This window comes from Ptychodera flava, chromosome 8, assembly GCF_041260155.1.
Source record: "Ptychodera flava strain L36383 chromosome 8, AS_Pfla_20210202, whole genome shotgun sequence".
NCBI lineage: Eukaryota > Metazoa > Hemichordata > Enteropneusta > Ptychoderidae > Ptychodera > Ptychodera flava.
In genome coordinates, this window is record NC_091935.1 from 26148292 (window position 1) to 26160268 (window position 11977).

At 37.6% G+C, this 11977-nt stretch overlaps 3 protein-coding genes across 4 annotated transcripts in view; 1 reads left to right on the forward strand and 2 right to left on the reverse strand.

Moving 5' to 3' along the window:
- The window catches only part of LOC139138897 (fizzy-related protein homolog), a 32184-nt gene extending 31373 nt beyond the window's left edge, over positions 1-811 (reverse strand). For both annotated transcript variants that reach the window (XM_070707489.1, XM_070707488.1), the window contains exons 1-2: positions 625-811; positions 445-500 (exon numbers count right to left, since the gene is read on the reverse strand). In XM_070707489.1, coding sequence (XP_070563590.1) covers positions 445-500; positions 625-699 — 131 coding nt within the window. In that variant the 5' untranslated portion in view covers positions 700-811. The remainder of the gene's footprint in view (positions 1-444; positions 501-624) is intronic.
- Positions 812-921: 110 nt separating this feature from the next.
- On the forward strand, positions 922-5542 carry LOC139138900 (cilia- and flagella-associated protein 144-like). Its single transcript, XM_070707492.1, has 4 exons — positions 922-1730; positions 2464-2523; positions 3207-3310; positions 4911-5542. The coding sequence occupies exons 1-4, from the start codon at positions 1595-1597 to the stop codon at positions 5022-5024; spliced, it is 414 nt and encodes a 137-aa protein (XP_070563593.1). The 5' UTR covers positions 922-1594; the 3' UTR covers positions 5025-5542.
- On the reverse strand, positions 5421-11852 carry LOC139138898 (probable rRNA-processing protein EBP2). Its single transcript, XM_070707490.1, has 9 exons — positions 11713-11852; positions 11541-11624; positions 11104-11252; positions 10595-10718; positions 9974-10063; positions 9381-9456; positions 9140-9254; positions 8250-8385; positions 5421-6303 (listed from the first exon to the last, which is right to left on the reverse strand). The coding sequence occupies exons 1-9, from the start codon at positions 11812-11814 to the stop codon at positions 6238-6240; spliced, it is 942 nt and encodes a 313-aa protein (XP_070563591.1). The 5' UTR covers positions 11815-11852; the 3' UTR covers positions 5421-6237.
- Between the last annotated feature and the right edge of the window lie 125 nt (positions 11853-11977).

Below are 11977 nucleotides of genomic sequence, written 5' to 3' on the forward strand. Positions count from 1 at the left end.
GAAATAAGGAAATGTAAATAAACATAACTGGATTGTTTCCCTCACAGTGATTTCCAACAGATGAACACAAAATCAGAAACTGCAAATGTCCAGGAATTGGAATGCAGTTTGAATGAGACAGGTTGTTATTCCTGTACGGGTGAAGTTCGATGGACAAACTCACTGAAATGACCATATTGCTGTCCCCCAAAACTGGTACGCTGCTCATATTCACTCAGTGAATGTTTCCGTTTCACAAATGTGTCAGTTTCCCTTGTCTTTTAATATTTTAAAATAGACAGAAAAGACTTGACTATTTCCAAAGAAATTTCTACAGGCAAGGTTCATTCATAGTCCACACAGCACACAAGTTCCAACTATGGTACTTGTTGGGACATGTTTGCCCTTTAAATTTCTGTACACATTGCAATGTTTGCTTGAAAATTCTAGACTGAAAACCCCTACCTGTCACTGTAGTTTTCTCTGCTTGGAGAAATAAGCGAGTTTGGCGACTTTAAAGGCTGAAAAACGAAACAAAGGAGAAATACATTAATATAATATTAAAGTAAATTCATAAAATCGTTGCAACTGGTCACACAATTCGAATATATCCATGAACACACATATGTTGAGAATTATACTCACAGATGTTACGGGTGAACCAACAGAAGTCTGTCCGTTTTGGTGTCTCACCAGCCTGTTCTCATAATCTTGATCCATGTTTGATTGATATTATGAAGGGACACCACCGGGAAAGAGATGGGTTGTTTATATATTGCACGAAAACTCCAAGTGTGTCCACAAACTGTCGCACTTCCTGTAATACTTTTCCCTGTTAGGTCGCACTCTGATGTGGTGAGGAGTCCAGATTTTACCAGGAACACAAGTCTTGTCGTTCGTTTTTAATATGAAGCTTATTCTACTCCATACTTCATGTCATCACGTATCTGAAGTGGAGGAGAAAGTTAAGTTAAAGCATTGTAACCGTGTTAACGTCAAATTGGGGCCCAGTTAGAGTGGTGCATGTTCGCATACGTTTGACAACTGCAGTGCAACGTTTTTGTTTTCGTTCATTGTCATGTTTTTACGATCAAGTGGGACTGGCAAACAAATTCTTAAACACATGTACACTATCTATTAGGTGACTGAATAATATATGTACTATATAGCGTGTGATTGTGACGGAGTCAGTGATTCCGAACACCGCATGAACAACAACAAAACAAACTACAGCAGCCAAACAATATAATACTTTACCTTTGGTCGGAGTATTTGACAAAATGTCTCTAACAGTAATTGACACCTATTTCAGCTTAATCTTTATCACTTCCTTGTTGAATAAGACGAAAAAACTGGTAAAAGACTGTAAAATTCGTACAATTCACTACTTCTGGAAGATGGCGTCTCAATACTGAGGTATGCTGGGAAAAAATACCGCGTCCTAAAAAGCGCCCTCTTTTTCGTTCTGTGATTGGACAGATGAGGTCGCTCTCTCCGAACGACGGTTGCTATCTGACGTCACAGCGGGTAAATAGATAGGGTCACTTCATAGCGATAGTCGACGAGACTGTGTCCGGCTGCAGTACCTTGTTTCCTAGCACCGACATTTTTCAACATGGCAAAACCAGCAGCGGCTGCAAAGGATCCTGTAAATATTGTACATCAAAGTGCTATCCTTGAAGAGACGATCAAGAAGGAACAGAGACATCAAAAGCTGTACACAACGTACAGCGTGAATCCGTTTAGGAAAAGTAAGTCACACGAACGCTGTACACGTAACCCTGTATTGTCGCGACAGAGCTGTGTTTATGTACTTTGCATATCAGCACCGCATAAATCTCGCTCGTTATAATAGTTGTGCATTGTTGATACGACAATGCTCGGGATCCAACGCCCCAATTTACTGAGATAGGGAGAGGTTACATCGTTGACCGTCAACAATAGTGCATCGAATTAGACATCGTCACAAAATACACTGTACTAAAACAATACTGACCTTGACTTGACATAACGATGAAATAATAGACTTTCATAATGATCACAAATTCGATGAATTAACTTCAAGAAGCCAATCATGCATTTACTTGTACATTCTATGTTCCAAATATAGTGGCAAATTGAAGAAAGATGAGTTTAAAGCACAGGCATACACAAAAAATGAGACAAGTATCTATGTTAATTCACAAAAATAAATTAAAAGCTATAATAATACAGCCTGAAAACTAGCCTGAAATTTATTTCATTGCCACACTTTATGGCTTCTACGCTTTTGGTGACGAAAAAATATTGTAAAAGTTGTACTTGTTATTACTGATTTGTAAATTTTGATGTTCATTGATATATCAATAATGAAAAAACACCTTTATGATACAACAATATAAGAAATTTTGTAAATATTTTAAGAAATTGATCACATACAACTGTCATTATACAAATGTATATTTTTGCTTAGAGTTGCACTAATATTTTCATCTTTTCTTCCAGTGTATACCTTAACTGGCAAACCCAACTCATTGCATGATTCAGCTGATGGAGAGGAAGATGGTAAGTCCCATCATGTACATATACAGAGAGAGAGAGAGAGAGAGAGAGAGAGAGAGAGAGAGAGAGAGAGAGAGAGAGAGAGAGAGAGAGAGAGAGAGAAATTTTGTGCACCCTGGTCCCTGCCATCTGCCCTGAAGTGTCTAATATTTTATGTTTTACCATCATCAAACCTCTGAATGAAATCTCTTCAACAACACCTCGTAGTGCACTGCTGTACCCGAATTACTTGAAAGAACCAGAAATAGCATGTGTAGGACATCAAAGGAATTGAGTATGATACTTGTTCAGGTTAATCATAAATTGAATTGAAGGAGAGGAAAAGTCATTAATGATGAGATAAATTCCAATGAATGGCATGTGGTAGAACAATTTGTTTCTTCACATAAGATCTGACAGCAATGCTATTATTATTTTATCTCATGTATTCTGTTGGTTAAATAAAAGGGACATGTGTGGTTGCCACATCATGTTGTCTCTTTCAACTTTACATAACTCTCCTCACATCAGTTATTAGTTTTATGACCAGAAATCCATAACTTTTTTCTTGGTTTCTGTTTGTTGTATGTTTATTTTGCATTGTGTCTGCTGTGTTTATACTTTGTAGGTCAGTTGTTTTTATTGGTGTGACCAAGACAGATTTTTTAGACTTCAAATTGGTATTTTGTTTTTCTTTTCTTTCCTAGATCACTTTCTGAGGATCATCCACCGTGCACATCAGGAGCCTGTCAAGAAGTACACATTCCCACAAACAGAAGCTCAGGAATACGGCTGGATTTCAAAACCATTGGTAAGTGTCAATACATGTCATGTGTATTCATACACAGCAAAGATTTCACAGACAAAAAATATCTAAAATAGATGGAATTTAATTGTATATTAAAACCTGTAGCTGAATGTACACATTCAATTTTGAATGTATAATACCAAAAACTTAATGGCCTGAAGCAGTGGCCCTGAAAGAGTGTGTGCAGTTGTTCAAGTGTTGTTCAGTTGTTTTGTACAGCTACATTTAAATTTTTTAACGATTCAGGCATTGTGATCCAACAAATCAATGGTACCTTGTTACATTGTTAACCGGAGTTTACTAGGTTTTCAACAGTCTTTCTTTGTCAAGTTACGTATGGCGATTTGTTAATTCTGACATCTGAGCAGTTAGTTGCTCCAGGATTTTAAAATTTTGAGAAGAGAGAGGGGCCACCACATTCAGCAACTCCATAGTTCTGTGATGTCACTTTGCTTCTTCAACACAAAAAGGTTACTTTGATCTTTTGCAAAACGAAAACAACAATAACAATAAAAGTACAGTTAAGCTCTGATGTCAGTGCTTGAAAGAAGGCCTTTATTTTTCATTATAAAATACCAGCATTTCATGGCACAGGTTGGAAAATCTAATTTTGTGCGTGCCAATGCTGCATTGTTATTTACTTTGCATGGTTGCACATATTACTGTAAAAGCAAGGTGTAATAAGAAACCGGACTCCATTCTGTATCATTGTATCTTACATTGGGATTGTATCAATCATATGTGTGCAGTATTTTGCTGTTGCCTATGTGCTATTGTGCTCTGTGAGACTAGCGGTATCCAATTACTGTGAATACAAAGAAACAAGTTTGCTTTGAGATCAATTGAATTAGTAAATGGTCATTGGTTTGACCTGTGCCAAATTGACTGAGGGCATACATGTACTTCCATACAGAGAAAAAGACTGTTCAATGGTCCTTGTTCAAGTATTTTCATAAACTTGAAGTTTTGAGTCCATTTGTGTTCAACCTTGTTGTCTATAAAGTTATTCAGTCTAGCAGTACACATAAATTTCATCCAATAGACCCTGCCAGTCAGCGTAGAAAACAGCTCCCTCTAGAAGATCTGAGTATATTCTTTTGTTTTTCAGAACAATTGCACCTTTTGATGTTTGACTATGCGGACAGAGATTTTGCCTTGCCAAAGAAAAGAAACAAACCCGCAAAAAAACTTAAATTATAATATTTAAGGACATATCATGATACAACAAAAACATTAAATTGGAAGAACATCTGGAATTTCCTGGAGAAGCCAACTAATCCAATTAAACATATTGGACTACACCAGTAGTTTGGATATCTGTTGCACATTGAGTGAAATTGCCAAACATTTTTTTGAAATACACTGAAGTTTCCTCATATTTCAGACTAAACAATAAAATGACGACCTGAAACCTCTTCATACTTGGCCTTTAGGGTTAATATGAGAAGCCTAAAACTCCTTACACTTCATAGTTTGAGGGCAAATTCACATCAGCAGAAATACTAAGTGAAGATATTTTAAATTTTATTCTTAATGTCCTTTGATGAGCCTGGTGTCTGGTAACTTTGATCAATCTCAAACTGTTTCTTTTCTCCCCATGTAGATCCCACAGGATCGGGAAGACAGACGATTACACTTTCCCCGACAAAACTCAGAGATCACAAAATACATGGATGCGGCATGGAGAATGAAGGAACAGCAGGAGAATCTTCAATAAACTTTCAAATGGACTCTACTTCAAAAACTAATCTTTACAGGCTGTCTACTATCCGACTGATGCATCTAAAATTTTGACTTTTGCTTACGATGATGATAGAATTTTTTAAAAGCTGAATTAAGAAAATGTTTCCTTGCTCTGACTGCCACGATAATTAGCTCCGTCCACTTCAACTTCTATTCTGTTGTGATGCACTTCAAACACAACATCAAGTTTGTAGGGTCTCAACTCTAGTAAAGATGAACTTGTAGTTTCTGCGTTATTGACACAAAAGAATTTGCCAATGATGTGTACATTTATTGGTGCAATATAGGATTGTATTTTTTTTCTCTGTCGTTTTGGAGCTAGACTTGGTTGCGTGACTTTGGGAGTTAAAGCACAATGGATTTAAAAAGATGACAATTCAAAATAGTTTATTTCAAGAAAAGTTAACAGCGAAAACTTGTACATACTATGGGGGAAGTGACATTGAGGTATTCCATCAATTTGAGAAATAAATATTGAATTATTTCACAAGACTTTTGCATCATTGTGCCATGATGTGAGTGTTACATGAATCTGGTAGACATGATAGTGACACACTCTCTAGGGCTTGAAAAGAACTTTTGAACTCATGTCCATCTGTGCAAATGCTGTTGTTGACGTGTGGTCCAAGGTTTTCGGGTTGTTTTGTGGAATGCAAAATTGGGACCTGATTATGTGTTTTTCAAGGGTGAGCTCACCTCAAGTGATGTGCATTGTGAATAAACAGTACAGCCTGCCTGATGCTCATGATGAAGAATTATGATGCACTTTGAATGGCTGATAAACAAATATATCATTCATGGACATCTTATAATATACCAAAAATGTTAAACCGGATGTCAAATCCCGTTGAAGTATCCATTCGCAAATAGTTAAGCTGCAACTACCAGTTTCTTTAACTTTGTGCAATTTCTTAATGTAAAACAGAGACATCTTGAATTTCTCATTCATGTGAATGGTCCACTGTGATTGGCTCAACCTGATGTAATCAAGCCAGTGACCTTAACCATCTGCAATGCTATTGGTCGACATGTGTCATGTGTCAATATCCTTTACACTTGTGTTCTTGGAATATTTCTTGATGATACACAGACTATTTCACTTCAAAAGAAGAGGGACTTGATTTTAAAAAGTTCAGCTGCTCTTTGAAGGCTGATTGCTAAAATTCTCTCCTCCAGAATCGATCTGACTATCGTCTTGCCTTAACCCTGGGTTTTTGTCTTCTACTTTTACCAAGTCTCTTTTTCCCACCGCCCTGCAAACAAAGATATGACTTGTCACTTTGTAGAACCTTAACTTGCAACATACCTAGGGCATGTGCTTAATATTTTTATGATTTTTTGTGATGGATCTGGACCAGGAAAGCTGATATTTAATACACATTACACTGAAATGATGTTTGACAAAAATCTCAATCGCACTGTAAAATCTCTTAATAATTAATATTATTATACATCTACCATTGAGAACAATATAATTTTGCGTGCGCTAAAAGAACTGTATGGAATGCCTGTTCCATGACATATATGGTTTCAAGGCACCCCATCCCATGTGGCTATATCTGCGCGTTCACTGTTGAACGGTTTCAAGGGACTCGTTTGAAGAGTGCCAGAACATGCAGTGTTGCCGTTAACGCAAAATCCTGCGTATTTTACGCAAAATTGTTCGGAAATACACAAAAAAAATCATGACTGCATAAACTAATACGCATTGAGAAATGCCGCCCCATGACACAACGTACTTGGCTCGCACTACATTGCCTGAACGTGGTTCAATGCAGGACAAAAATAGGACATATGCACCTGCTTGCAAGTGACATTTACCATGATATTGCAACATTTTAGACTTTAGCAGACCGCAGCACTTTATGCAACATTGTATTCATCATCACAAAACGTCATGTCAATCAGTTCTGTACAGACAATGGCACTCCAGATGCAAAAAAATTCGAGAATCGATCGAGTCTGAGTCTACGTTGTTGGTAACACAATACAGTTAATGGTCATTACGTCGCATGTTATTTGGTAAGTGTTTACGGGTGACCATTTAGACTCTGTCGGTTGCATTCTTGAGAGGTCCCGCTGGACTTTGAGCAGTATCTGCTTTTTGTTGCCCTTTGAAAACACTGATTTTGTAGCCTCTCAGAAGGTATTTTCTTTGAACATGAACTCATTGGCTGATCAACGATCATTAGAGACATGATTCACGGCATGGCAAGTGTTCAGCTACACCTTGATACCCGCCAGGTTGTTCTTTTTTGTTAATAGAGCATGCGCATTACAGGAAACCCCCCAAGTTCTACAGAAAAGACTGCCCAACTCACTTCAGATACTGATTCCTACCGTACGCATTTTGAAAACATTTTACGCAAATAAAAACTCAGTTGCGTAAATCGTACGCAATTTTCGAAATTGTAATGGAAACGCTGAACATGTCTCGTGTGCGCTCTGGACGTATGTGTGTAGTGCACACATACATCCAGAACTTGCAGAAGCGGGTCCGAGACAGCATTCCACACTTGCGCTATAAATCATAAGCAAAACTGACATGGCACGAAAATGGTCACTAATCTGACAATTTGATTCCTCTGTCACGAATGTAAGGGTATAATACGTGTAATAAGGTTACCATGAAAATACCGCAAGCGATGCACTCGGATATTGCCCTTGGGTGATACGCTGCGCCAATGTCCTTGTGCATTCTTCGCAGTATTTTCGTTGTAACTTCATAATATTGCCCACAAAGCCATCCTGATTCATTCTCCGGAAAGAATGATACATTCGTTTCATTTTGCACTTTTTGAAACACTCTTAGTCTCTCGACAGATTTCAAGGATATTTCCATAAGTGACTGCATTTCATGAAAACTCCACTCAACCCTATTTTGTACGGCACAGCTCATTTATCCCCTAAATTTGGTATGAAGTAGCAGTGTGCACTCTATAACACTTTGATGTGCAATTGCCTAAAAAGAGATTTCTCTGTGACTCAAGCAAAGTTTTTCACAGTACAAACTTTTAAAGCTAACACTTTCACATGATCAAAACTATCCTGAATTATTGATTTGGATATGAAGGAACAATCCACTGACGCTATGACATGAGCAGTTCTCATAAGTATAAATACCAATTGAATAACGCCAAAAAAACTTGCAAACATTCACATAGAATACATGTGCATCAGTTTACGCAATGAAATATACCTTCTGTTTTCCACCAGCTTTTCTGAATCTAAACTGTGACATATCGGCTGAACTTTCTGCTGTGTTGTACTTGGATCTCTTCTTTGGACCACCATGGCCAAACTTCTTGTTTTTAAACAATCTTTTTGGATTCACCCTGAAAACAAAGTTTTTTTTTTCAAGGTTATTCAAGAAGAGGTTAATCTTGGATAAATTCCATTTTCAGAAAATTCCTCCATCACGGTTTGATTGACATGCAGGTCCTTTAATAATGATAATGATACACGATACTTGGTAATCACTCCAATATTTTAACACAAATGTAAAATGAACCACTGAAGTCGTTTTGCAAATTGTTTTTTACCATGCCCATTAAGCAATGACCCCCCCCCCCCCCCAAATCACAGACCAGTACAGTGTACAAGAGATTCGGGTACAATGTTGTACAAGACACCAAGCAAGAGCTAAATGGGACGGATTGAACTTGAACAAACATTATTATATCATAGGCTTGTATGTGTGTTTGCTGTTGTAGAATGGCTTTCTCTGTAGTTTGAGCATCCAAAAAGGTGGAACCAAATTTTCAATATGAGCGAACATCATTGACAGAAAATTAAGATCATAGAACTCAGCATTGTAAATGATGGATATACACGACAACACAGCTGATTTCAAAACAATTGGAAGTAAATCAAACTAATGCTATTAACCTTTCACAAAGCTCTCATGATGAGCATCATGTGAGTTCATTACCTTGTAAGAAATTTAAATTATTTCAACTGGTCAATGATACATGAATATTTTAATTCTTTTCTTATAATTCCTGACTATTTCTGCCAATAATTAATTTTTGCATGATTTCAAGCACTGATAATGACATAATGTACATTAAAAAAATGTCTATTACTTACTGAGGTTTACTCTTTGTGGACATCATCGGTTTTCCTCCTTTCTTTGCCTTTCCCTTGAATTCATTGGGTGGCATGATATTTGTATCGTCAGCAAAATCTAACTTATCCCTTTGACCTGAAAGGCAATACTTAACACTTTAGGGTCAAGCAGCAAGGAAGTAACTTGGAAGATTCAGTAAATCTTTGTGTGAAATAGAAGAAAGAATAATCAACGTTCAAGATTCAATGTTTCATCTGTTACCTTTTCGAAACTTTTTGACAGATTCTAAGAGTTCCTTCTTTTCTTTCCGTCTCTTCTGGAGTACTTCGCGTTGGACCTGTAAGATGGAACAAACGAAACCTTGTTTGTTTGCGAACAATTCTACTGCAACATACTAGTAGTCCTACTGTAGAGTGACTGGTTGACCCAAATATGTACATTGTATGGTTCAGAGTAAACACATAGTGCAGAATCTATTGACAAAAATTTTCCACTAATTTTACAATATTCAAAGCCTTAACAAGTAAAATAGTTTCAACAGGTAACATGAAGGCTGTGGAGTTAAAGGGTTTTTTCTTATGAATGACAAAACAACAATTATGGGTGATAGCATCAAGGTTTTGGTACGTTTTTTCAAGGAAATAAAAACGGTAAACCACCATTACTGCTGTGGTATACTGTTAATCTGAAACCACTGTTGAGCCACATTTGTGTGTGTAACCTGTACTGATGGCACATTACTCTTTACTACAAAGTCAAATGTCTCATCATTTCAGTCTGACATCCACAGAGACAAGAGTAGGTGGGGAAACACTGAAATCAGAAGTCAGAAACCTTACAATTGCACAACGTACCTTTTTACCATACTTCCTCAGCTCTCTGAGTTTCTTGGCTTTTTCTGACCTCTCTATAGACAACTGCTTGCTCAGAAGTTTCTGCCTGACCTGTGGAGGGGAAATGATACACAGAGATCCAATCAGCTCCTTGTCGAGGGTTGTGCCTGGGTACTCCCAATTCTCCCATGAAAGCTAACACCCATTATCATCAATGTCCATTGTTAAAAGGAGTCAAGTAAATACATACCTTCAGTGTTTCATCAAGACAAGGGGATGGGAGATGCCCCCTCTGTTGACATGTTGGCAACCCCTAGTAATTTGTAAAGGGGTGACCAGCCCTCCCAGCCCCCAACCCCCATGAAATGGTGCCAGTCACATGTTAGAGATACAATTAGAACAAATAAACTGGTGAAATCCCACCTAAATTTTCTGATGAAGGGAGAAAATCCCCCCCTGATAATGCCATCCTGGATGAAACCATGACTGACCTTACGCAATTGCTTCTTTTGCGATGTAGTAGATGGAAAATTGCAACTAGACAGTTATAGTTTGTGCTTTGAGGAACACGCTCATTTTATTTTCATTACTATGAAATACAAGTACAAGCATGTCTTTCTTTGAGGTTAAAAATGTCCTTACCTTTCTCATGTGATCATCTGTTTTGGCCATTTCTGCAAAGTAGTCTTCAGGCCTTTTCGTTGGCAGTTTCAATTTGTGTAACTTTGGCAAAGCCTGCAATACAGCTGCTTGAGCCTGGTGATAACTGAAAATAATTGAATGTGAAATTGAAACTCCTGTAAATGTATTGCTCTGCATTGAAACAATCAGAAGTAAAATATTCTCTGAAAGTGTCCCAACAGAGGCAATTTTAGAGTTCAGAGAGATGTGGTTGAGTGGTTTCTATATAAACTTTTCTTTGCTAGATGAGCTCGAGTGGAAAGTTTCGGATTCAAATACAACAAATTCTACACTTGAGACACAGATATCCAATATGTGTTGTCATGAAAATTTGACTAGCAAGATATCCTAATGGTAGTGGTACACGGCAACTCTTTGGTATACCATCGGTTTTACATGGCTTGCAAATTTAAGCAAGGTAGTATTAGCACTTTATATACACCTTGTGTAAGAAGATACTACACACTCACAATTTCAATTCTCTTTTGAAATCATCGTTTATGTCATCACTGTTTTCATCAGCTCCCTCTTCAGAATCCTTGGCTGTAACTGTTATTTCCATTCTTTCTATCCAATCAAGGCTTTTCTTGAAGGTGTCAACTTTGTCTTTCATTCCTTCCTAAAAATTTGAGGTAAAACAATGTAAGCAAAATGAACGGATTGTGTACTTTTGGTGCATGCTGCAGTTCCGTCCTGATATTCAACAATTATAGATATGGATACAGTGTAGCAAAACCATTAACAGGTTGTAACATTTTGACAATTTGACACTATATCGATCTCGCATAACGTTTCTCCTGCACCGATTCACAAATGATATTGTTTTATTAAATGGATCAGTTAATCTTATTCGAACCCACGGAAAATCAAGCAGCTGGCTCACCTTCTGAGTACAATATACACTTACCGTATTATTCACGTGTCGCCTCGGAGCACGTGCTGGAACAAGGAGGCCGGGCTTGAGTTCTCCACGACTGAACGCACGTCGAAGCTGTTCAGAGGGCGAAAGACAAAAGAGCGAATGAGTGAACATACGTTTATCAAATGACAACATAGATTTTCGTGGCACAGAAACCCACCTGAGTGTCAGAATCGACACTTTCTCCACTAGTAACGGAGTCGTCGTCGGAGTCAGCCATCTTTAAAAGTAGTTTGTTGGTGATATCGTGTCTCTTATGCATGACTTAATTCTGTAACCTTGCTCTCTCAAAATACACGTTATCATCACTTATATTACTTGTAAATGCTTAAAATAATTATATATCCCAAGAGCGCTAGTCCTAATTGATAGTGTTCAGGTTAATAACCTCTCTTCCCCCTTGGTGGAAAGTTTCTGCTTTTACG